Source organism: Clarias gariepinus, chromosome 15 (genome assembly GCF_024256425.1).
Source record: "Clarias gariepinus isolate MV-2021 ecotype Netherlands chromosome 15, CGAR_prim_01v2, whole genome shotgun sequence".
Taxonomy (NCBI): domain Eukaryota; kingdom Metazoa; phylum Chordata; class Actinopteri; order Siluriformes; family Clariidae; genus Clarias; species Clarias gariepinus.
The window spans coordinates 18,149,250-18,175,187 of NC_071114.1; the positions used below are offsets into that span (position 1 = coordinate 18,149,250).

The 25,938-nt window shown below is 36.3% G+C and overlaps 1 protein-coding gene across 1 annotated transcript in view; it reads right to left on the reverse strand.

Annotated features, from left to right (window-relative positions):
• arhgef18b (rho/rac guanine nucleotide exchange factor (GEF) 18b) overlaps positions 1-25,938 on the reverse strand; it is a 65,791-nt gene that overhangs the window by 22,823 nt on the left and 17,030 nt on the right. The window contains exons 7-16 of the mRNA XM_053512655.1: positions 25,287-25,355; positions 23,210-23,318; positions 22,193-22,400; positions 12,533-12,600; positions 10,107-10,158; positions 8,007-8,142; positions 7,815-7,921; positions 7,148-7,288; positions 4,548-4,798; positions 12-137 (exon numbers count right to left, since the gene is read on the reverse strand). Of these exons, the coding sequence (XP_053368630.1) occupies positions 12-137; positions 4,548-4,798; positions 7,148-7,288; positions 7,815-7,921; positions 8,007-8,142; positions 10,107-10,158; positions 12,533-12,600; positions 22,193-22,400; positions 23,210-23,318; positions 25,287-25,355 (1,267 nt within the window). The remainder of the gene's footprint in view (positions 1-11; positions 138-4,547; positions 4,799-7,147; positions 7,289-7,814; positions 7,922-8,006; positions 8,143-10,106; positions 10,159-12,532; positions 12,601-22,192; positions 22,401-23,209; positions 23,319-25,286; positions 25,356-25,938) is intronic.

Genomic DNA, 25,938 nt, shown 5'->3' on the forward strand with positions numbered 1-25,938 from the left:
TCTCTTCTTACCCTTATATGGTTCTGAAATTTTTTGTTGCTCTGCAGCTGCTCTTTGTAGTAGTTGACTGCTTCGGTGTGGTGACTGCAAAACACGCCATAGCTTTCCTTCATCATCTCTCCGAGCTCACCAGAAAACTGAACAAGAGGAAAACCACAGCCCATAGTTGCTTTAAAAAACCTAAACTTCCATAAATTCATAAATTACTATATACATATCTAGGAGAAGAATGCTAAACTGCCATTCATGTGATTTGATAACAAATTTGTCGCAATTTTATATAGAGTATTATGCATTAACACGTGATTAATCTAGAAATTTTAATAAATACATCCCTATTGTTTTATGCAAATTTATCATATGACCAAGTTTGACCATAATAGCTTTGCCATAATTTCAGTGTGGTTACTCAGCTGTGTCAGATAAGGGCATGTTTTACACAGATAATAAGTGAGGAAACATCACTAATGGTGCTCAAATGCAAGTCTCATTATAGAAAGCTTCCAGATGGAATTTTAAATAAAATTAAAGTTGCTTTTGGTAAACCATTTTTACAAGAATACATTAAAGACACTGATAAAGGCTATAAAAATGAGGAAGTTGGCAGAAGCTACTTTAATTGCACTTACTAGAGACCTCTGGACATCAGTAAGTAATCATAACTACCTCGATGTAACAGCACATGTAAACAGGTACAAATAGCAACAGCACTCATTTGTGTTAAATACACAAGAAAGACATTTTGCCGAAGCATGTGCTAGTCAATTCCCTGACTAGGGCTGGACGATATGGCAAAAATTTATATCACGATATATTTCTTAATTTTGGTCGATACGATATAATTCCGATATCAATATGGACAATTTAAAAAAGCCTCAGAAAAAAAACGCCGAGGACACACACAATGGATGTCTGCAAACTGAATTTGCGAAGTCTCTAATACCTCCATACTCCTCCTTATTAAATTATATAATATATATATATATTTTTTTATAAAAACAGTAAAAACAAGTAATGTGAAATAAACTAAATAAATAAAACTCTCAGACTGAGCTTATTAACAATAATATATTTCCTTTAAACTAGAACAGGCTGCTTATTAATATAAATTGAAACAACAAACAAACTGCTTCAGCCAGGATAAAGAAACAAAAATAATAAAATAAATAAAGAGTGAGCAACAACAAAAACACATTGCTCTGGCCGGAACAGTGTTAAATACTGATGACACCCTATGACAGGCTCTAGAGCAGGGGTCACCAACTGGCGGACCCCGGTCCAAATCCGGACTGCGAGATGCGTCCATCCGGACCAAGAAGCCTTTTGACTTAGTATAAAAAAATTATTTAAAAAAAGTATATATATATATATATAGCAAACGCTATTTTGTAATAAAAGAAAATGTATATCAAGCACGTGAAGGTCAGCTCAGTAGAGCCATTTAGGTCCTACGGCGCTACGGGTTGCTACGCCAACCGATACGTTCAGATGTGCAGTCATGTGTGCATTGAAGAGAGCAGAAAGCGAGAGCAGCGCACAGACAGATTAGCGCAACAACAAAAAAAAATTTCACATAAAAAAATTTGAAAAGTTGATTTGGACAGTTTGTCACAATGAATGGGTGGGAAAATATGCATTCATTCTTCCTGCATCAAGCTCTACGAGGCCTGTGAGTGTTATTTGCTCGGACTCTGTTGCGGTTGTCAAAAGTGGAAACATTAAACGCCATTACGAAGCTAAACATTGACACTTTGAAGAAACTTACCCCCAGCAGTCTGAGGTAAGGGCGAGGAAAATAAATGAGCTTAAAGTGCAGTATGAGCGATCTACACAGGTCCTCTCTCACTCACTCACCGCCCAACAACGTGCTTATGAATGTTCACTGAGAATACAGGGGATTTTAGGGAAACATAAGCCCTTTACGGATGGGAAAATAGTAAAGGAGTTGTTAATTTTTAAGTTATTGGCAACTTTTAAGTTGTTAATGTTTAAATTAATTTATGTTCTGTTCAGATTCAGAGATGAAGGCATTTTGCACAGTTTCCTTTATCATATTTTTGTCAGACATTGTTACTGGTTTAATTAAATTACTTTGTACCAAAGCAACATAAAGGACAGAACAGAACAGCATTAAAATGAGATCCAATTTGTGAAGGATGTAAATTGGTCTGTTTATACATACGAAAAGACATGTTTATCCATATGAAAATATATATTGGATACACCTAAAGCATCAGTGTCTGTTTTGGGTTGTCCGGACCTTAGCTGGTGAGGAGTGTTTATTTACCGGACCTTAAGCGATTTTAGTTGAAGACCACTGCTCTAGAGGTTTCTAGAAAAGGGCAAATACTTTTCCATGGCACTGCACAGCTTTTTCTTATTTTCGTGTAACTTTCAGCTACACCTTTTCTTCTTCCTCCTTTTCATTCATTGAAATTATTATTAATTTGCCCAAAGAAATTCGCTGCATCGAGAAAGGATCAATATCTCTCCCTCCGTAAATTGTGTCCAATTAATATTGAGGGAGGGCAATACATCCACATTCGCTTTATTTTTAATGTTGCTCGCCGCAGCGTAACAGCCCGTTATTTCATGCTCGTGTAATGATGAGAAGGACAAACTAATCGATGCATGCCCGTTCTTTTATTTGCTGCATTGTCGGGTTATAATACAACCTTTCGGGTGGAATCCCGCACTTAAATCCAACTAAAAACTACTGAAAAGAAAACAAAACACAGGCTCTATATCCCAGCTTACATCTCGCATTCACGTTCACACACACCCGGCATCATTACCCACAATGCATCTGCCGCACTGGACTACACTCCCATAAACAGCTGCCGTAAATCAACCTCTCTCTTCTGCAACAACACGTTCTTTGTCTGCAGCGTCCGTGGAATCGACGCACTCATCCATATGAGTAGAAAAGAGATGCAATATTATGGTTTCCGTAATTTTTTTTATATATTTGCGTACTGACTGAGACGGCCCACCGGGAAAACTCACGGTACTCCAGATGGCCAGTCCGCCACTGTATATATATATATATATATTCAAATGTATATCGAAATATCGGAAATGTGTTTAAAAATTGTATCACCGTTATTGAAAAAAACTCTAGCGCGATATATATTGATATCAAATTATTGTCCAGCCCTATCCCTAACCCAAGCTGAAATGGAAATAATGTATATATGGTCACCATGATAGGAGCAGACGTCGCTCACTATGATTTACCATTCAAGAGCTTTTTATTTAACATTTGTTAAATGTTAATGTTTGCAAAGATATAAAACTTTATAATCTGTTTTCTTTAACCAGTCTGTTTTGCATTTCTTCATTTCAGCACATTTATAATAAAACTAAATCTGAGTCCAGTGAAACCTTGGATAGCAAGTCACGTGGTTTGCGAGTGTTCCGCAAGAAGAGCAAAGATTTTTAAACAATTTTGATTTGGAAAACGAGCAAGTCTTGGTTAACAAGTACCGAGTATCATGTATCACGCATGAACTTCTTGTTTTGACTGTAAACTGAGCCAACGTTTTTTCTCTCTCTTGCGCTGTGGAATTGTGGGTACTCGTCTCCCCTGCTGGGTGTGCGTCTCTTACTGGTATAATCAACATCTTTTATTTTGTTTGTATGTGTGTGCCCCCCCATAGACACAAACAAACAAACACACACACAAAAACAAACACACACACACACACCTCTTCTACTTTCGCCTTCAGACACACACAGATACACACACACTCTTTCTCTCTGCTCTACACAGAAACAGTGCTAGGTCGCGATTCTTTTCAAAGGTAAAGTGCAGGTTAATTTAATATTGAACAGCAGTGATTCCATTAGCGTGTCGCTCAATCGAGTGAAAGGGTAAATGCGTAAGACTAGAAGGGGGAGAGGGGAGCTTACTTTAGATTCACACAAACACACAGCTCTTGCACGCACAAACAGAAACACTTTTTTGTCGTGATTATTTATTACTAACTTAAGGTAAAATGCAGATTAATTTGTTTTATTTTTACGTTATATTTTGTGTTAATTATTTTTATGTGTTTATTTTATTTTTTTTTAGCTGTGGAACAAATAATTTGAGTTTCCATTATTTCTTAAGGGAAAATTAATTTTGGTGTTTTGAAATACAAGCCCACTTCTGGAATAAATTATGCTCGTAATCCAAGGTTCCACTGTAGTTGTTTTTATAATAATACCAGTTTCCTCTCACCAAATCCTTTTAACATTGTCTCTTTATTATTAAGGCCGAAATAAAGCACTATGTTATACTGAAGTAATTAAAAAATATGATGCAGTGGTCTTTCCCTATCCCTCATCACTTTGCAGCAGTTACAATTTTAATGTGCTAAATAACACAATGTTTCTAGGTTTACAGTCACATTTAATCTGGTAAAACATTTTTTTACTATCTTAAAGTGGTCTGACTGTTACAAAGCACTTGACTTTTCAGGAAAATGTTAAATAAATGTCACCATTTCCTGACGACTTATAAATGATACTTATAATCATCATGAGTTTTCCTATGCAAATACCTGGTCACTTATGATATCTGCCACTCTGTGCATGACGTAGTTGTGGTCGCTTCCTGGCTCCAGCATTTCTTGGCGTCGCTTTTGGAGGCGGGACAGGAAATGGCTGTGTAATTTCAGCAGGCTTTCCAACTGTGGGAATAAACAGTCCAGGCTGCGCTCGTCCAGCTGCAGAGTCTCACGCAGCTCATGCACGTAAACTAGCAGCATGATCTTCAGCGTGCGCACATGGTGCATCTCTGTCTGGATCAGCTCTAAAACAAACGCATGGAAAATTTATATTGTACACAGATTAATAAACAGAAACCTGAAGATTGCTTTTCTAAAGTGACTCCAGAATATATGAAAAACATAGCAAGAACTTGACTTAAAAATATCACCTGCTAAACTAGATAAATGCTGTAAATGCTGTACTGCTGTGCTGTAAATAGTGCCAGTTAACTTTACTATATAATATTAACACTCACTGGCCACTTCATTCATCAACTAGTTGCTAAAAACATTTCTTAGAGGTTTTGTTTCATATTGACATGATGGTGTCACACAGTTGCTGCAGATTTAGTCAGCTGCACATCCATAATATGAATCTCCCATTCCACCACCATGATGCTTTATCCTGTGTTCTTAAAGAGATGAACCTGGTTATCAACTATATTCAGCCTGTGGCATTTAACCAATGTTGAATTAATATTAAGGGTATCAATATTTTGTCCAATTTTGATAAGCCCATGCAAATTGTAAAAGTTTGATTGGCGTCCAGTGTGGTCCTCTGCTGTTGTAACCAAACTGCCTTAAGATTCAACCACAAGGGGGTGCCTGCATTATTTTTTTTTTGTGTCTGCCACACTCACTTGTCGCCTTGATTATGCATACCAGTTTTGTGTTTCTCTTGTAACCAGCCTCATTAAGTTACTGTACGTGTTTTCCCTCCTTAGTGTCGAGGCGCTGTATTAGGTAATCTTGTTGCTATCATGTTATTTATTCTGTTGAAAAAAAGCTGAACTGTACAAAAGCTTGTGTTCAGGTTCGGGTTTTCTTTGCCTTGCTTTAGTCTAGTCCCTTGTTAATTTTATCTAGTTTTTTGACTCTTTTAAAGTCTTTAATATATTTTAGTTTTTTTATATCCGTAGAGCACTCCTGAACTGACCCAGGACAAATTGTGTACACTTTCTGGCATATCATGATTGTCATCAGTATTTTTCCAATAATTATAAATTCTGATTGGAATAAGCTAACTAATGGTTACAATTCTGTACAAGATTTGTTGTTCATCCTCAAAACTGTACAATTTTATGATTACTTTATATACATGCTTTAAATGTATACAGTATAAATGCTTTAAAAGTAATTAATCTTTAACATGGTAAAAATTTGCAATACTGAATTTGTAGGTCCATACAATTAATAAAATTTTATTTTCAATTATGATTTTAGCCTTCAATGATTATAAAAGCAAGATGAAAAGATTATTGAGCAGTATTCGGTTTTGCAATCATGTTCTCACTTTGTGTTATAAACCCAGCACACCTATTTGCTTTATAGTAATGTTCTTTCAACACTCGCTTAAATCCCATTACGCTCAACCAATGACAACCCTTTATCTTATTGTTTGCTGTTTTGTAGATAAAATTAATTAAATGTCAGTATTGACCAAAATAAATGTGAAACATATTTAATTGTGCCAAATCTTGTATTATAAAATTTAACATTTAAAAATGACTGAATGAATAAAATCAATATATTTTTACTGATTTGTTAAATATCTGTAAATGCTTTTCTCCTTAGTCTTAATTATCTTTACACTTAATTTAAACCAAATTTAAATTTGTTTGTAAAATAGTACACACATTTTTTTGTCCCTTTTATTAGAATTTGTGCAAAAAATTTTTTTATAACTATCAACCTCGATTAAAAAAAAAAAAAAAACACTATAAAATTAACTTTTGCTGTTTGTTAGTAATGCACATTTTGTGATGCAATGTTTTTGCCATAATCTTGCTTCGATTTGTAAAAGGACCCGACTCAAAAATCCTACACACAATCCGACACAGTTTGTGATCAATAGATCATTTTACAGAAAGTTAATTACTTAAATACCCTCTTTATATACGTAGGAAATCTGAGAAGTTAAAACACTAAATAAAGCATTATTGGTATTTCTTGACATGAAATTAATATATTACCTATTGGGGTGCGTTTTGTGTGTGCGCACACGCGTGTGGTTTAAACGTAAGCTTAAAGGTCCTATATAAAAATTTTTGTTGGCTACCCAATAGTTTGGTCAGGATGTAATCATGGTGTTAGTCACCGCTTCAGTTTGCTGTTATGCAGGAATTGTGTAGGAATTAATGATAAGGTAGTATTATGTAGTACTCAATATTTACATACATGTTTACATTTACAAAATAAAAATGTACTGTTACACCCACGCAGGTTCAGCAAATATAATAATGCTTCCTGCTGGAAAGAGATAAGACAGACTGAGGCTGTGCAGCGCTAATGAGTGAGAGAGGTGTGGCAGGTGAGTGGGGGTGTAGATAGTTTAAAAGTGTGTACAACACGTGCACATATATACATACATATATACAAATACACACACTCACCATAAATCACGTCCTGTCTCTTAATCACTTCCTTGGAATGTTTCTTTAAGAAATGCTGATCCACGGCCAAGCTCCACGACTCCACATCAAAGTCCTGAGCAAGTGACTCCAGCTCCGCCCTCACATTGTTGTAGTACGCATCTGCATGCACGCACACATGCAATACAAATACAGCTTCATATACATAGAGATTTTTTTCTAATTCATATCATGCATACTGCAATTCTACATACAAAACTGTTTTTTTATAAATTGTTTAATAATGACCATTGTCAGAATACTACCCTGAAAATTTTGTAGCTTCACTTTAGTCACACTGCACATTTTAAAACAGACTGCAGCAATGTTGCGTTCAACACCATCATGTTAATGCAAGCCTTTTTACTAGACACTGACAAAGCAGAGTGACAAAGCAGAGTGTCACACCTCCCAGCAAGAAACGCTAAAAACTCATTATATTTTCCAGCATACGCCCGCAATTCAAACAGCAATTTGTAGCCTGTCGTAGCAGCACTGCACTGGTTTATTTACAAATTACATACTAAAGTTCTAAATGACATTAACTGAAAAAGTTTCAGAAACATTTTATTATACATCAATAATAATAATAATAATAATAATGATAATGATAATAATAATGATAATGATGATAAACACTCTACCCTACCTTCCACTATAACAGACTCGGCTGTAGATGGAGTGATAGAGATGGTATCTTCTGTGTGCCTTTTAATTCTGAATGCGTCAACTTCATCCATCTCCCCTGTAATAGAGCTGAAACACAACAGAGCCAAAAGGTCCAAAAGGGATACAGGTTCTCTTTCCAAAGCTAGAACTTGCACACGTAGCCATCACTGACCTGGAGCTGCTGGTGTGACTGAGCGTGTGATTGCTGCTGTGAGCGCTTTGCTGCCCGCTGGCTCCTCGAGGCAGGATGGTCATGCCTGCAGCCGGGCGGATGGCGCCATCGGAGGTGAGGCACTGCTCCCTCGAGGCTGTAGAAAGATGAGACAAATAAGAACGGGAAGAACGAAGGAGCCATGAGTTCCCGAGATGCCAGCTGAAACGATGACACTGAAGGAGAAACCCTATTGAGGCAGATGTGATCTTTTTCCGAGATTTATACTTCCTGCGCATCACCAGGCCGATGTTCTCTCGCATGCCTTCTCAGCAGATGAAGAACAATCAACAAGAGTGGCAAAAAATTAAATCACAGGATGGTTGTGCTTGATAAAGAGATGAGCAAATTCTGGAAGACAAGCCCACTTTTTGCCTCTCTCCTTTCCTGCTGCTGCCCGGGAGGGGGATTCAATGTGATTGTTGAGCGAATTGTTTATGCTGAGATTAAGAGTACCTGGAAAGGTTTAATTAGATCTCATTAAATCCTGGGCAATTTTCTGTGATATGAGAAGGAAAATATTTTGTGACTTTCAACGTGTTCATGCTGCCTGTGATTATCAGATGCCCTCAAAGTTATAAGGTGTGTAACATAAAGCAGAGAAGTACTTGAGTACTATGTAATCAAGAATTAGTACTAAACATCACTGCTGCATTTGACTAAAACACATAACTTTGACTTCTGACCATAGTATAGGAAAACGAAACACTCCCAACTTTGCAACTTAGGATGGTCTCCTTAATCCGTGTTCAACTGTACATCAATCAATATGAGTGTCAACAGTTTAAAAAACAGCACATCTCAACTTTTGAAGGGCACCTATTATGCAAAATTTACTTTTTAGACCTTCAGATCGATCTCCAGTGTACATGGACTATCAATTAACATGAGAATTACATTTCTCGCTTTTTTATTCTTTTTTCATTTTTGTATTGGCTGGGGTTAAAATTTTAACACTTTATTAGTCCTTTTCTGGACTTGTATTTGTCCAAGCGCCCCTAGTTCATTTGATTAATATACTGTAGGTTATATCATTATAATGCATCACATTTTTTTAATTAACAATAACTTAAAAAGAATTCTACAAGTATCATGAGTTGCACTGAATTTTCTGGACAATGCTGAATGTTGATTTTATTTTTTTCATGGTTATGATTTTATTTTAATTAGCAGCCCTCCTACAGTGCAATAGCTTTAATTTGCTGTCAGGGGATTCCAGCTCACAGGAGACAACTGAAACCCAAGCAACTCATATTTATCCACGTGAAGCTACAAAGAGTGAAAATTGAGAATATGAGAAACAAGAGAGGGGGAGTTTGCAAGAAAAACACTGCAGAAAAAAAAAATCTGAACAAACTTCTTTAAGAAATAGAGGTTATGTAGAAAAACAATATACTTTTGTGATACCTCTTTGCAATAACAATAAAAAAAAAAAAAACACAATTGAAAATAAAACAAGCATAATTCATTATTATAGTTGAAAGATGTTATTGTAACATTTATGGTAAAATTCTAATGTTGATTGTTTTGGTCTGATAAAGAAGAGTTACTGTTACAATTCCAGTGTTGTTCATTTGCCTACAACATGCCCCAAAGCTTTTTATTCGTCTTATAATACAGTAATAAAGAAAAAGAAAGACATTAACTTTTTTTTATACTTTATATGATTACAATATATCATATGATATGTTTAGATTTTTTTTGGAAGGCTAGCACAAAGTGTAATCGCAAAGTCTACACTCCTTCGTCCTGAAAATGTCCAAAAAGTGAGTTACAATGAAACTAAAAAATGTAATGAAATCACTGCTTATGTGCATACAGTAGGCCAACTACAAGCCCCTGAACTGTTACCAGAGGAACAATAGCATATTAGAAAAAAAACATAACAGCATATGTTATAACAGCAATAAACAACATTTTAATTATAAATAAACCTGTGACATGTAAGCTGCATTACTGTTAGTGCTGCTGCTGTAAAAAATTAATCAACACTTTCTTCATATTCATGCTTTACAACAAGATTACAAACCCCAGTTTAATGGGAACAACTTAACAACTCACCTTGACTACAGGGCTGAGAAGCTGTTTGGCTCTTCTGGGCAAAATCTTTATTCTGTCAAGGAAAATAACAACTTTTAATTATTTTATTTATTTATAATCACTGAAATTGGAAGGGGAAAAAAAACAATTGTTCCAGATTCAAAAAGTTCAGTAAATTATTCACAGTAAATATTCAATAGAAATGATGCGTTATGTTTGCTAATCTAGAGTACATGCGTGTGCTAAATTGGTCTGGGTTGTTTTTATGTTTTTATCAGTGTTATTAAGCTTCTCATGGTATTCTTTAAGCATTTGCTATATTTTTAACTTTACACCATTGTTTCCTTAAATCTTTAATGAGGTTTTTTCCCCCCAATCTAATTAACTAATCGCACCAGTTTTACTGTAAACACTAAACACACAAAATCACCAAAAATAAATGCAGTGGCAGTCACTCATCTGAGAGCACAGATAGCAGGGACAAGTGAATAGTTACATAGGGATAAAAAACAGATTTTCAATAACAACTATGTTGACATTGAAGAATGTTTTGGTTTTAATAAATGTTATTTTAACATTTAATGTTTCCTGATGAGAACTGTAAATATCACCATTTGTTAATCTGATCCTCCAAAATGTTAAGGACAGCTGGAGCTTGATTAAAATCAGTAATATTCAACAGCTTAAGTTTCCCAACATACATAGTTACCTAGTCTTTGGTCATGTGGTCAGTGAAATTTGTGGGGGGTGAATTTAGCCAGGGATTAATCATCATTTGGCTTGTCGGTATTTTCTGCTATTTTCACGAATGCCAAAAAAAGGTGAATATTTTGATTGTGGCTCACTTGACCTTAAAAAAGCTCTATAGGCACAAATGTCAGTCATGAATTTGTAACTTCCTGCAAACTTGGGTAAAGAAAGAACTAATGTAATAGTCACTATACCCTAAGTTAGCGGTTCTCAATCATTTTTTGTCATTCCCCACTTAAGGGGGTGGGCGAATTTTCAAGCTCCACTTGTCAACAAAATGATAACGAAATTGGCCAAGTTTACTATTTATTGAAATATCAATTTCTAAACCAATAAGATCAAATAACAAAAAGTTCAAAACTGTGCTATCTGCTGCCAGCGGTTTAAGACACAAAACACACACAGGTCTCTCCTCTGCCCCATCATCCCTACCATGAATCCAAGCGCGACATAGGCTTCACCATGTTTTCCTTTCGGCTGGCTTTTGGTTGATTAGGCTGATAATGCTGAATCACCTGCTTTTTTGTGGTCCATGTAACAAATGTATCCATTGACGTTATTATGCTCACTACATACAGTACGGTACTGACCTGGTTTGTGTCCGCGGTAAAGTTAGTTTTATATTTGCATATTCGCATCTCCGAATTCAATAGCTGCGCAAATAAACCCGCAAATAAGATATCCACATATATTTCCTCCCTACATTGTCTTTAAGCTACATCCGCCCTAAATTATACATGTTTAAAAGCATAAACACCATTATTCTCTACGGCGCAATGGATAATTCAGGGATCATCGCAAAATGCCGCACACCAACAAAAAGCGTAGAACGATATTGATCTTCCCTTTTGTTCAGCGCCTGAAGGATCAAAAAGCAACTTTGTTGCCACACCGCAAACTAGAAATTCCAGACTAGTACTGCCTAATAAAATATTAATTTTTAACAAAAATACAGAAACATTAGCATACACAGTGAAATAAATGAAATTACATATATAATACCAAATGTTTCCTTATATATTGTTCCTCTGCAATTAACATGCCGACGTTAAACCGTTATTGTTGCACTATGGTTCCACTTTTTCTCTGATGTTATTTTAATTTACTTGTATTAATGATCCATTTCTTTGCGTGTGAATGTTTAGTTTCAAGTGTCTGATCTTTATTGTCAATAAAGAAAAGCATGAATTAGAATAGATACTTTCCTATTATTTTCCACTAATTCCGCCCATTCATTGCGCCCCACCTGTTATATCTGTATTCCCCACTAGTGGGGCGAGCCCCACACTTTGAGAACCACAGCCCTAAATGCAAATGCAACAAATCAGACTGTACAGCAAAATTATGCTCTGAAAATGTTATTTAGATAGGTGGGAGGGTAGAGACAGACAAACAGACAGACAGACAGACAGACAGACACTTTATTGGTCCCAAAGAAAATTCCAGATGTCATAAATACAAGTTTCTATTTCAATGCAGAATTCGGATTGATTTTTGCCCTATAAGCAGAATAGGCTATTATATATAAATACCATTATCATCAGTTATTTTATTTCCTTCTAACAAGTTTCCAATATAAGAAGGAGTCATAAAACACTGAAACAGAAATGCACATACATCATTTTGGTTCATAATGAAGCATGAAAAATAAATAATTTCTGATCCCTGTAGTCGATAAGCATGTGTAAAAATCTTACCTTGTTTTTACTGTTGCTACACTCGGGCAGGAGACTCTTACAGCTTTTGTGAACGTTAACAGCACAATCTGAAAAATTAAACATGAAATAATAAAAAAAAGAAAATTGAAACAAAGCAACAGCTAATGGTTTCCTTACCCCCAGCTGGGTGGCACAAGACATGATCCAGATAAAAAAAAAACACAACTGTGATAATACATCCATCAGATCTTACCATATGAACACAACATGAAAATCCACTATCCACTAGTATCTGCTGTAATAGTTAAAAAAAATATTGTACGTGATCTTTCTAGTGAAGCAAAACGTAATTCACACTTTAGCTAGACTCAGGAAGATAAGGATTATATCACACACTTTCTGATTCACTCAAAGCCACCTTATCTTCTCCAACCTCTCACACACTACTGTGAAGTCAGAATTACAACTGGCCACAATGCAGTAAATCTTTAAACACTTCCGCCACTCCAAAAAATGTGTGTTGATTATCACTATCTCTCATAACTCTGCATTACTGTTAAAAAAATAACTAGCCATAAAAGCTTGCGTTTTATATCTGTTCTCTCAAGCCAAACTGAATGTTTGCGGCTGCTTCATTATCAGTGAGTTATATAATATATATTCAATTTCATATGAAGCGCAGTGAATATATGAAGCTTCATATCTAAGAGGAAACAGAAACTATGCCATCAACATATTAAAGATCTATGATTAGGGTCATCCGCTGGAACCGGATCTCTCGTGAAATTAATAAGACACCAAAAAAAAAAATATAAAAAAAAATGGTGGTCTTAAATGGTGGAGAAACAGATGTACCTCTTTGGCACTTATAATGAAGACTCATTTCATAAAAATTATAACAACCCTTAATGAATTCTAATCTAACAGTTGGATTTCACCAAGACATGCAACATCCGAGCTTATGTTAAATTTGCTATTGTTCACTGTCTTAAACATTAATTTCAGTTTCCATAATTGGTCATGAGACTTTTTCCTAGCAAATAAAGATGTCTATTAGAAAGTAAAATATTTAATTACAAATTAGACATCTCACCACTATTTTGGTTGCCAATTTTAACCACTTAACATGACAATAATCTAAAACTAAATTTAGATTTAGATGAATCTAAATGAATGAATGAATAAATGAATCCCCCAACTTCCACTTTTACATTTCCAAGAAAAAAAATAAAAAATTCTTCTTAAGGACAATTTATATTCATTTTATTACATCACATGATCCAAACACCCTGAGGAGACACTTAACCATTTAGACTTCAGACATGGACAAAAGTAGACATCACTGCTAACAAGAAAATCCAATAGTACGCGAGAAACTACTACGAGTAAAGACAAAAGACACATCTTAACTATTCTTTCTCAGATGTATGCCAAGGAAAAGTGAAGAAAACTGAAAAAAAAAACTAAATTTATTCCTCCTTCTCATTTACAACTAACTCACAAGACCAGGACTCCCAGAAGCAAAAAACACATGCCACGTATTTTGGCTTTCAGTTAATCGACTTTTCCATCAGCTACATGTTTTTCATTTTAACTAAAAATGCATAAAAGTGTTTCCAGGTTGCACAAAAGTAGCACAGCACAAGTCTGCAACTAAACAAAAGTGTTCATGAGAGAGAAAAAAGGGAGGAAACGCAGTGAAGCGTGTTAATACAGAGGCACAGACTTGCAAAGTGCAGCACCATGTGACCACTCGGTCCAGCACACAGCAAGGCCAAGAAATGCTGATGTGAGGGGAAAAATGTCAGCAATTAATATCTAAGAAATTTAAGCGGAGAAACAAGGATGACTTTAAATGAAGGATTAGATATTTCATACAATATAACGTATTACAATACTTAATAAACTAAAACGTAAAATGAAAAAAATACGTTTTTCTCAAAAATCTGTTTGAAAACAATTTCAAAAATTGAAATTGAAAATGATAAATGAAAAAAAAACAAAATTTTACATTTTGTTGATTTTTATTTCTTGAAAAACCTATTAACATTTTATTTTTTTATGATACAAAACAAAGCTCTTTTTTATGTGGACAATGAGAACATGAAGCATCCATGTATTTCCTTTTGCAACACAAAGTCAGACTGGCAGCGCTTGACTGACAATATACTGTATTAGTGACTAAATATTAGCCTTTGAGACATGAGACACTCCCTCAAAGCTAAACAAACTTCACAGCAGCTTAAACCCCCATGACACAGAGCCATGTTCTCACAAAGTCTTTAAAATTGAGTGAACACAATAAGAGCTTGTACAACTTGTGCTTTGGTTTAGTTTTGTTTGGACATGTTCTAATGGCATTCTGACCAAGTTTAATTGGGATGTCACTATGTTGTTGCTACTTTAATGGAGCCCTCACTACAACCTCTTCAGGCTTGTGCTATGACCATGGTAGGTTGATGCCATTCTTCTGGTGCTTACCACATTTATGTTGTGCAAGCATCAAGTTCACGGTAATGACACGTTTACAGGATTTAGCATAAATACAGAATCAAATTCCTCACACCATCCCTTTGTGTGTCGAGGTATTTATACCAACCTGCCGGCCGCAACAACATATCAAGCGTGTGATCTGATTAGACAATGGAACTGGGGAACGCATAATAAAAGCGTGATAAAATTTGTGACACCATCATGGACATTTTAAGGAAGTGACACAGGCATGGCTGGAAGTAGTACAAACTTGATTAATGCACATTTTTCGTTCCACGTTATTTGATATTTTTGGGAAACAGAGGGAACTTCATGGTCTTCATCGGAGTGTGACCGGCAATGAAATGCAGTTTCATTGGAGTGTAACTAGCTAAACATAGAGAAGAATGAAGTGCTTATCAAGAGCCTTATTTTCTTAATCTATAAAAGATTTCTCACTGCATCCTTCACCTATGCCCTTTTACTTCAACCAAGACAATACTGTGGAAAACAAGCTGCCATGTGTACAAATTTGTGGATCGTTACTGGGGAAACATCTGACAAGTCTGACTGGTAGATAAAATTACTGACTCTTACTCATGGAGAAACTCAGATACTGAGTTCATAAGAACCACATCACCTTTTGCTTCAATTTGACAGTGCCACATTCAGACACTGAACAACCTCGAAAAAGTCACAATCAACACACACAAACATGACCACATTTTCAAACAACAAACCCAAGCATTTACTTTTCACCACACGGTGATAGAAAAATACACAAACTATGTTTAGTGCAAACAAGCTGCTATTTTAGTGCAAGATATCACCCCTAAGGGCAGGACACACTATGACCTGTAGAGAGCATTTAACTGAATAAACACACATTAGTTTACCATAAATCAACAAATACCTCTAAGTGGCTTTCAATACTGGGACAACAATCATTAAAAAATAAATAAATAAAAAGTACCGCATAAAAAGAGAGCCTGCAAAAAAATATTATCCAAGTTTGTTTGTTTATTTTTACGGGTTTGTTTTCGTAGCATCGAATGCGTCATAAAAAAGCGACCACCAAGTATTCTGATCTAATATGCTAACCTGCCATACCCAGCCCTCCAGTCACTTTGAATGTTTTTAAGTTATGCTAGCTAGCGTTAACATTTGTAAATATTTAGTGCTCAACAATCATTAGCCAAAGTAAAACATTTCAAGAAAATTCTTGTTTGAAAGTATTAAAATAAAACAATACGTCTGCCAAATCTGCAAAATAACCTCCAAGGATTAGCCGGGCTCTTTGGCTAAAGCTAAAGCTAACGTGATTACATATTAAGCGTAATGACGGTGAACAGGTGAGGCGTACAATAAAAATAAAAAATAAAATTATATAAATAAACATAATAACAATTGAATTTATGGCGTAATCGTGTACAAAACTGTTTTAGACGCAGTCAGGATGTTTTGTGTTACACAAACAAGGATTATAAAACAATATACAAATCAGGCCGAAACGCTTGGCTAATAATGATAAGCGTTAAACAACACGAGCTCTGCGCGCGCACACACACTCCCACATTAAACGCACCTGCAGCGTGTGTATGAGTGAGACACACCTGAGCGGTGTAACTCCGCAATCCCGCTTACATCTACACAGTTTATCTTCAGGATTTTATTTAAAAGTCAAAACAGCTCTGTTTGACAACCGCTTCTGCCTCAGAGCCGCCTGTAATCCTGCTGCTTCTCTCGCGGATAGCTGTGGATTTATCTCGGCCCTGTCCCAAATCTCACCCATCTCCCTATGTTCCCGCACTACATTCCTCCACCTTCCGATACTGACCCCTATACCCTATGTAGTCCACTAGCTGTCCAATGTGAAGGCGTGTGATTCACCCTCTGTCCTCGCTACATCTCCCAAAGCATTGTGGGAGCGAAAACGGCGCATTCCGAAGGTTTAACGAGTTAGTCGGTGCTGTTTATAATAATAGTAATAATAAAAATACAACGCTATTGGCGAATCCGAAAGAGTTAGAAAGAGTTGATAATGAAAACAGAAGATAGTACAGTTTCTAAAATAACGTTTTGTTACAGATCGACTTGTAGGGCACAGAGTGTAAAAAAGTGTCCTTATGTTATAAGTGTTGTGGTGATGTTTTCTGTAAGAAGACGTATATTTAACAGTTATAGAATAGCTGCATCTGCAACCAAACAAAAAAGAAAGAATGTGAAGGGGCTATTGGGTTATGGCTGCTAAAATGTACAGTTAGTAAGAGAAGTAAGTAAGTAAGTTAGTAAGTAGAGTAGAGAAAGAAAACGTGATATATATATATATATATATATATATATATATATATATATATATATATATATATATATATATATATGTGTGTGTGTGTGTGTGTGTGTTTGGATTTATTTCTAAAACCTACAACAATACTAGATTATTTCAAAACTATGAAGTAACACATATGGCATTATTATTTTAATTACTGTAAATAACAACAATTGTCAGTGGTTACTTTAAGACACAAAGTTTAGCCGTTGTGAAAAGGTTCTTGCAAGAAAAGTAGTGGCAAGTGCATTTTGCAAAACCCGTCAAGCACCAGGATGAAACTGGCTCTCATAAAGACTTTACAAAGCATAAGTAGCAAACACATCTCAATATCAACTGTCCCAAAGATATTATTGCATATTTTGGATGCCTTCAGGCAGAAAAAACATCAGAAAAGAAGATTTAGAAGGTTTATCTAAACTTTTGACTAGTAGTATGTATATATGTACAATATATATATCAACTAACTGTTGATATTATTGTTGTTCCTTAATTACATAGTGCCATATGTGTTATTTCATAGTTTTCATCACCAGTATTGTTCCAGAATATATAGAATGCATAAAATAAATGACTAAACAAGAACATTCAATTACAAGGTGTGTCCAGACTTTTGGATAAATATTTTAATTTCAAATGTATTGCTATACATTATATATTGATATATGTATATGATAATATTATGTTAATATTTTGAACATATCATTAACATTATTGGTGTATTATTGGTGTATATAAGTGTCAATATGATGTGATTGTTTAATTAATAAATAAAAAAGCAGCAGAATTGCTTAAACCAACCTCGAAATTGGACTGAAACCAATTCAATTTATGCATAACTTTGACATAACAGTACATGGACTGAAAATGTCTTAAATTACTCAGGATTGTAAATAAGAATTTATAAACGTGTCATTTGTGTGTGCAGATTTACTGTGTTGTGTCTCCTGCTTTTTAAATCTCTGTGACTGATGACAGTAAACAGTAGCTTTCCAACTTCAGCTTGAACAACATCGATCCTGTTGAAATATATTAGCTCGAATTGTTAAGTAAGCAAATCCCGCTAAACGATTATACATCATATTCCCCAGACATGCTGGGTGATGCGTTTAAACGCCTGCTTGTTCCTTAGTGATCATGGCTTTTGTCAGCCTGTATGACTTAACATAAACATGAAAAGCTCTCTTTGGAAATGCAGTTTCAAACCCGAGCAACAAATATACTGTTCATCACTCTGTCTAAGCAGCTCTTGTCACTGCTGAATCCTAAATCAGATATTCCCCTTTCCTTTATGGGTAGACTGTTTCAGTTTCGTCTTTCACAAGCACATTTCAAGATCAAAAAGTCCACATTATCTTGCAGATGAGGAGCATTTCCTTGTCTTGCACCTTTTAATCCCACTCATCTGGAATTTTCCATCAGTTCATTATTAAGCCCCTGAGGTTAAAACACGTGTAATCCATCCTCTTATTATATAAAAGTGTCAAGAGTCTTAGAGCTTAACTGTGAGCTAATTAGATGATCTTTATAATTAGGGTTCCTAATAATATCATAATTATCAATGACATTAGCTAGCTTACTAGTTAGCTAACATTACATCAACCTGCTAGTCAACTAGCCTCTATTTGACACAGCGCACAAGTTGTGAATCTCTTCAATTTGTTTAACCACAACCAACATATACGTATACAGCACTGGTGACAAATGAGATTTGTCACCTGTGCTAAAATACAGCACAGCATGATCTCACACAGACTGAAATACAGCATGCTCCCTACACGAGATCATGCTAAGGCTCCCCACAGTGAGGTAACATTTTACATAATCACACACTACGGGAAATTTAAAAACCATAATCAACCAATGTTTTTAGAGAGAACTCGCAGACGAGATTCAAACCCCAACCTTGGAGCTGTGGGGCGACAGAGTGAACCACTAAGCCAGGTTACATTTTATGCATTATAAAAAGAGAACTTATTTGGTTTAAATGTGACCAGGGCTTCTGTTTACTTAGCATCTCAGAGTATGAAATTACTCCTAATTGGCCAAAAATTCTCAGAATGACGTCATTTTGATCCAATTTTCAGCACTAGGAAGTAGAACTATTTATAAAAAAAATTCTTAGAATAGGAAATCACTCCTATCTTCACCAAAATGTAGGAGGGCCCTGGAGGTGTCCTAACTGTTTAGAAGTAGCGAGGACATAGTGTTCAGGCAGAGACGCGCGCGGAGGAGAGACGTTTTAGTAACACTGACTTACTAAACATTTAACCCTAATCTTACAGCGCAGAATTCATTCAAATCAATGAAAACCCGCTGAATTCATGGAGTCGTCAGCATCATCCATAGCACACACATTAAAATAATCATATCTTTATATACATTTTATATATTTATGTTAGATTATTTGAACGTGCACAATTGTTTATTTTATATTCTCTGTTATAAGCAGCACTTCCTCACTTCATTAACACAGCGTATCTCCGTGTTTCACACTCCTCCGCAAGCAAAACGCTCTCCCCGGTTTCGCTTTTCTTTTCGACAGTCCTACACAGCTCTGTTATAGGGCCTTTAAACTGTTGTGATGGGAGCAGTCTGATTAGAATAAGGTCATGCTGCCGAGTCACACATCTATGTTAAAGTTTTGTCGGTGTGCATAAAGCTTTTACACAACTGCCAGTGATTTAACCATTTCGTTTTTCCATCGTTTAAAAATACAAAAACATGTAAAAAAAATAAAAATAAAAAATACAATACCCACTTTAACATGCAGCCTACTTTACGACTCTCAGTGTCGTAAAAAGTGACGTCACACGCTTTCCTCGGCGAAAGTAAGAACAGGAAGCTTTAGAAATAACTTTATATCCCACACTGAGGAAGGACTATTTCAGTTCTAAATGAAATTTGAGCGCGATTCCTACAAGTGATTCTGAGATGCTTAATAAATACGGACTCATTTATTTTTTTATTTAATTATAGACCAGCACACCCAAACTTTTATAAATAAAGCTTTCCAAATGTAGACGTTTTAAGATCCAGGTTAAAAACATAAAACATGTGATTGCATCTCTTTAAAGTCTGTAGTAATAAGTCTTCTGTATCATATAAGCAACAGTGACCTGACTGACATTCAACACACCAAGTCAATCACTTCACGCCAGTACAGTATATTATTGCATACCAGATTACATTCACTCCATCTGAGCATGTCTGAAAGGAAAAGTATTTGAAAGCACACTTTACACTGGATGAAATGAGCACAGGAAACTTTCCCTCTTGCTGTTTAAAACCACTGTGGGTTTTTGTAAATTTAAAAAAAGAACAAATGGACACCGAGGACATTTATTTCCCCTTTCTTCTAAACAATGAGGTGTGAAAAACTGCTATGCTGCAAAAAGTTTCATCTGACTAAGGAAGTAAGAGTGACAAAATGAACTCACACTTTCTCTAAATGACTGCCAGTGTTTACGTGTTCTCATACTTTTTAAATGCAGTTATTTTGTGCGGTAGAAATAATAAAAAAAGTTTTTTCATTTCTCAGCTTTACAGCAGACAATTAGCTATGTTTAGTATGTGCACCAGGCATTTAATTTAAAGCACACTTGAATTTAAATTTCATAGAAGCATTTGTACAGCTTACAGTATGTTTGGCACATTGATTTAGCATAGTCTAAAAAGGTTTTGCGCTAGTCTCTGCCAGCAAAAAGAAAAGCACACACTAACACAACATAACTGTAAAATGTTTTTGAGTATAGACTATTTACATAAATGAGTATTTACATACTTACATACATTACATGTATTCCTTCTGATTACACATGGACCCAACCCCTTTATTTTTTTTATAAAAATAAATTAATAAATGGAATCTATCACCATAGTACATGACATCATATTATTCTCAAGCTTAATCACTGCTCACAGCTGTATTTCTTATTTCTTACTTTAACAAACATCTCTAATCCTCAAAGGTTTACAGTAACCTGTTGAGTTTTGCCATGACACAAATCCTCTTTTTGTTTTCTGTCTGGTTTATTAGTGAGTTTGATTAACAAGCACAAAGATGAATGCTTTTGTGTCTAAATAAAAAGTGAAAAGCAGAGCTTTAGCATGCTAGGTAAAGGTGCTTGAACAATATCTACAGTATAAAAAGTTTAGCATGCACACAATCAGAGGTGGAGCCTGGGTGGGGGTGAGAAATATATGTCTGTCAGTGCAGTAATTGTATTATTATTACACTATAAACCTTGTATAACTTAACACTTAAATGCATCTTATCTAACAGGATACTAAGGAATATATATGAGGGTTTCCTACACAGGAAATAATAGCTGAAAAAAACAAATGTATTAAAAATGAGGTCACATGATGCTAGTGATAATGATCAATACCTTCATTTTGCACGAAGCTGGGCTGTTATTTCGTAAAAGCAGCTCCTAGCAACATTAACCTTTCTATCTAAGTTGCAAGACTCAAAAAAGCAAACAACAGACTTGCAGATTTCCTTGCTGACTGACTACGCTGAGGTGGTGGCCATGCATCGAATTAACTCTTTCATATTCAAGTGCATTATTACAGCTCATTATAGTTGGTGAGATACTTTCTAATCTCTTCTAACAAGGTATTAGAGATTATGCCTGAGGGATTTTTTTCGACACACTGGGATTTTAGCTTTATGCAGACACTACATGCAGCTTTGCTTGGTGGGAAGAAAAACTCATGGCCGCAGGTGGAAAACAAACAGACTGATTTTGGTAACAGTAGCTGTGGTTAATGCTGTGTGTTTGTGTGAGTGTGTGAGTGTGTGTGTTTGTGAAGTGCATGCAGGAGCCCTGTGCACATGCAGACATATGCCAGTGTGTGTGCATGTGTGTGGTGGCTGTGTGTTTAGTACTCACTGACACACTGCAGACCATGCTTCCTCTGCAGGGTCTTGCTGCACAGTGAGCATGTGGCTCGGCTCGAGAAAGAGCCACGCACAAGCTGGTGGCCATTACAGCTGCTGCTAACCGTGCAAGTGTCCCCCTTCAGCTCCCTTTCTCTCTCTTTCTCCTTTTCCCTCTCTCTGTCTCTCTCTTTCTGCTGCTCTTTTTCACGGTTCTTACCCTGGAACAGAAACATAACAGAAAAGAACATACTCTAATCTATATGTTAATTTACTGTTATGTGTGCCATGTAAATGTGAGATATAATGCATAGGAAATTGCATGCGTGTTCAGGGGCATAACGTTTTAATTATCATTTATCCATCCATCTGTCCATCCTACCACAAATCAACCATCCACTGCTTCATTTCATAATCATCCATCCATCCCTTCATCTATTCATCATAAATCTATCCTTGTCTTTCTGTCTATACATCTAGTTCGTATCATCCTTCACATGAGCTACCAAACTTAAATCCATCCATTCATCCACCCACGCATAGACTACCCAGCAATCCTACCACTAATTATCACAGCGCTAACCTCTCTAAATCCAACCAGCCATATATTTATCCCTCTAGTCATCCCCTAAATTCTTTCACCCATCTATTCACGCCATTCTAACATCCAACTATCACATCAACCATACATTTATCCCTTTGTTTACTCATCCATCACCCATTCATCCACCCTCTAGTGCCCATATTTATATCTTTCTGATTATTTATCCATCTTCCATTTACCCTAACAGTTTATTTATCTTCAACTTACCATTAACCCCCACTCTTGGACATTCCAATTAATTCTGTCATGCATTCACATGTATTTATTACTCAAGATTTCATGTATGCAAAAAAAACCAAAAAAAAACAGGAAGTTACAGCACGTATTGCAGCAATGTTTCCTGTAAACCAAAGCATGGTGCTGAAACACAGAGGAAGTGTGTTATCCTGCAGAATAACAAATCAGCATGAGTGTATGCATCCTCACCTTGTCTTTGTTAAATGATCCGGTCATTCGGTTTCTCAACGAGCTCAGGGTGCGCTTCACCTTAGTGCCCTTCTCTGGCCTTTCCACTCTCTCCTCCTCTTCCTCATTCCTAAAGATTTTAAAATATGTGAGGGAAAGTTTGAACATTTTTAAAGAGAGAAAACACTGGCCTCCAAGTAAAATAGTTAGAGAGTGGAAATATGCATGCAATTCATAGTTTATTTTTGTAAATATATATACAGTGAGGTCAATAGGTTTTTGATCACCCTGTGATTTTGCAAGTTCTCTTACTTAGAAATCATTGAGGGCTCTATAATTTTCAGCACAGGTGCATTTCCACTGTGAGAGACAGAATCTAAAAAGAAAAATCCGGAAATCACATTGTATGATTTTTTAACAATTTATTTGTGAATTACTGTGTCAAATAAGTATTTAATCACTTGAGTCAAAAAAAAAATTATTTGGTACAGAAGCCTTTGTTAAGAATTACAGAGGTCAAACGGTTCCTGTAGTTCTTCACCAGGTTTGCACACACTGCAGGAGGGATTTTGGCCCACTCCTCCATACAGATCTTCTCTGTCAGGTTTTGGGGCTGTCGAATAGCAACACAGAGTTTCAGCTCCCTCTAAAGATTTTCTATTGGATTTAGGTCTGGAGACTGGCTAGGCCGCTCCAGAACCTTGATATGCTTCTTATGGAGCCACTCCCTGGTTTTCCTGGCTGTGTGCTTTGGGTCATTGTCATGTTGGAAGACCCAGCCACGACCCATCTTTAATGCTCTGACTGAGGAAAGGAGGTTTTTTCCAATATGTCACAATACATGTCCTCGTTCATCCTCTCCTTAATACAGTGCAGTCGTCCTGTCCCCTGAGCAGAGAAACACCCCCAGAGCATTATGCTTCCAGCCCCATGCTTCACTGTAGGTATGGTATTATTGGGATGATACTCATCATTCTTCTTCCTCCAAACACTGAGAATGGAGTTAAGACCAAAAAGTTCTACTTTGGTCTCATCTGACCACAGGACTTTCTCCCATGACTCCTCTGGATCATCCAGATGGTCCCTGGCAAACTTCAGACGGGCGTGGACATGGGCTGACTTAAGCAGGGGAACCTTCCGTGCGATGCAAGATTCTAAACCATCACGTCTTAGTGTATTACTAATAGTAGCCTTGGAAACGATGGTCCCAGCTCTCTTCATGGCATTGACCAGCTCCTCCCGTGTAGTTCTGGGCTGATTCTCCACTATTCTTAGCATCATTGATACCCCACGAGGAGAGATCTTCCGTGGGGCTCCAGTCTGTGGGACATTGACAGTCATCATTAGCCTCTTCCATTTTCTGATTTACTTTTTTGAATTGCTCCAACAGTTGTTCTTTGTTCACCAAGCGGCAATTGTCCCGTAGCCCTTTCCAGCTTTGTGAAGGTCTACAAATTTGTCTCTTGTGTCTTTTGACAGCTCTTTAGTTTTGTCCACGTTGCTACTCAGACTTTGGCTGATTGTGGGGCGCACAGGTGTCTTTATGACCGCTAATGACCTCAAACAGGTGCTACTAATTAAGAATCATGAGTGTAGCTGAACTATTTAAAGCAAAATAACAGGTCTTTGAGGGTCAGAAATCTGGCTGATAAGCAAGGGATCGAATACTTATGTGACACAGTAATTCACAAATTGTTAAAAAATCATACAATGTGATTTCTGGATTTTTTCTTTTTTTTTATTTTCTGTCTCTCACAGTGGAAATGCACCTCTGCTGAAAATTATAGACCCCTTAATGATTTCTAAGTAAGAGAACTTGCAAAATCACAGGGTGATCAAATACTTATTGACCTCACTGTATATATAATATTCATTATTAGTCTCCTTCACTCTAACCTATCTATAGAGGCCACATCTCCTTGACTGTTTCTTACTCGAGGATGGCATACGTCCTTGACTATTTCTTAATCACAGTGGCCACGCCTTCTTCACTGAAACTAAAACACAGAGGGTACACCTCCTTGACTAGTATCAAAGCACACAGGCCATGCCTCCACTGTTTTTAGGTTTTAAAGTGCATATAGGAGAAAAAACTTACTCGATGGAGAGAAATTCATACCAGGTGACATTTTCTTTCCTGTCAGCACTTGAGGTTCTATGATTTGCCCTATGGACCACATAGACACAAACACACACACACACACACACACACACACACACCTTTACTGTATCACACAAATGAGAGTGAAAACCACAGAGACAACCTGGCCAGGAAATCATTTCAGAAACACTCATAGTGCTCATGCCAGATTAGAGGATTTATTTTAGTTTTAAAATTGAGTGCAGTGATGAAAAGCAGCAAGATATAAGAGTGAAGCTTCACATTTTAATATTAGCATGACTAATGAAATCATGCAGCCAAAAATGTAATGCATGGATTGAGCAAGGTTCGGCGGTTGGTGTTTGTTTGTTTTTTAAGTGTATAGCCTCAGTTTATCATGGAGCACTTCATGAACAGTACATAGAAAACACATGGAGTATTCAAATCACTTTGAAAAGTGATCCCATGCTAAACTGAAAGCTATAAACTTCCATCGATTGTTAGCTACAATATAATGGTATTTACAGACAATAAGCGTGACTCTACTAGTGTGTGTTTTATTTCTGGGTGAACGTCTACTTTAATGCTAACCAGACTTGTGGCAACTAGGCTTTGCATGCTGCAGAGTGGTTGTTTAAGCCTAGAGGAT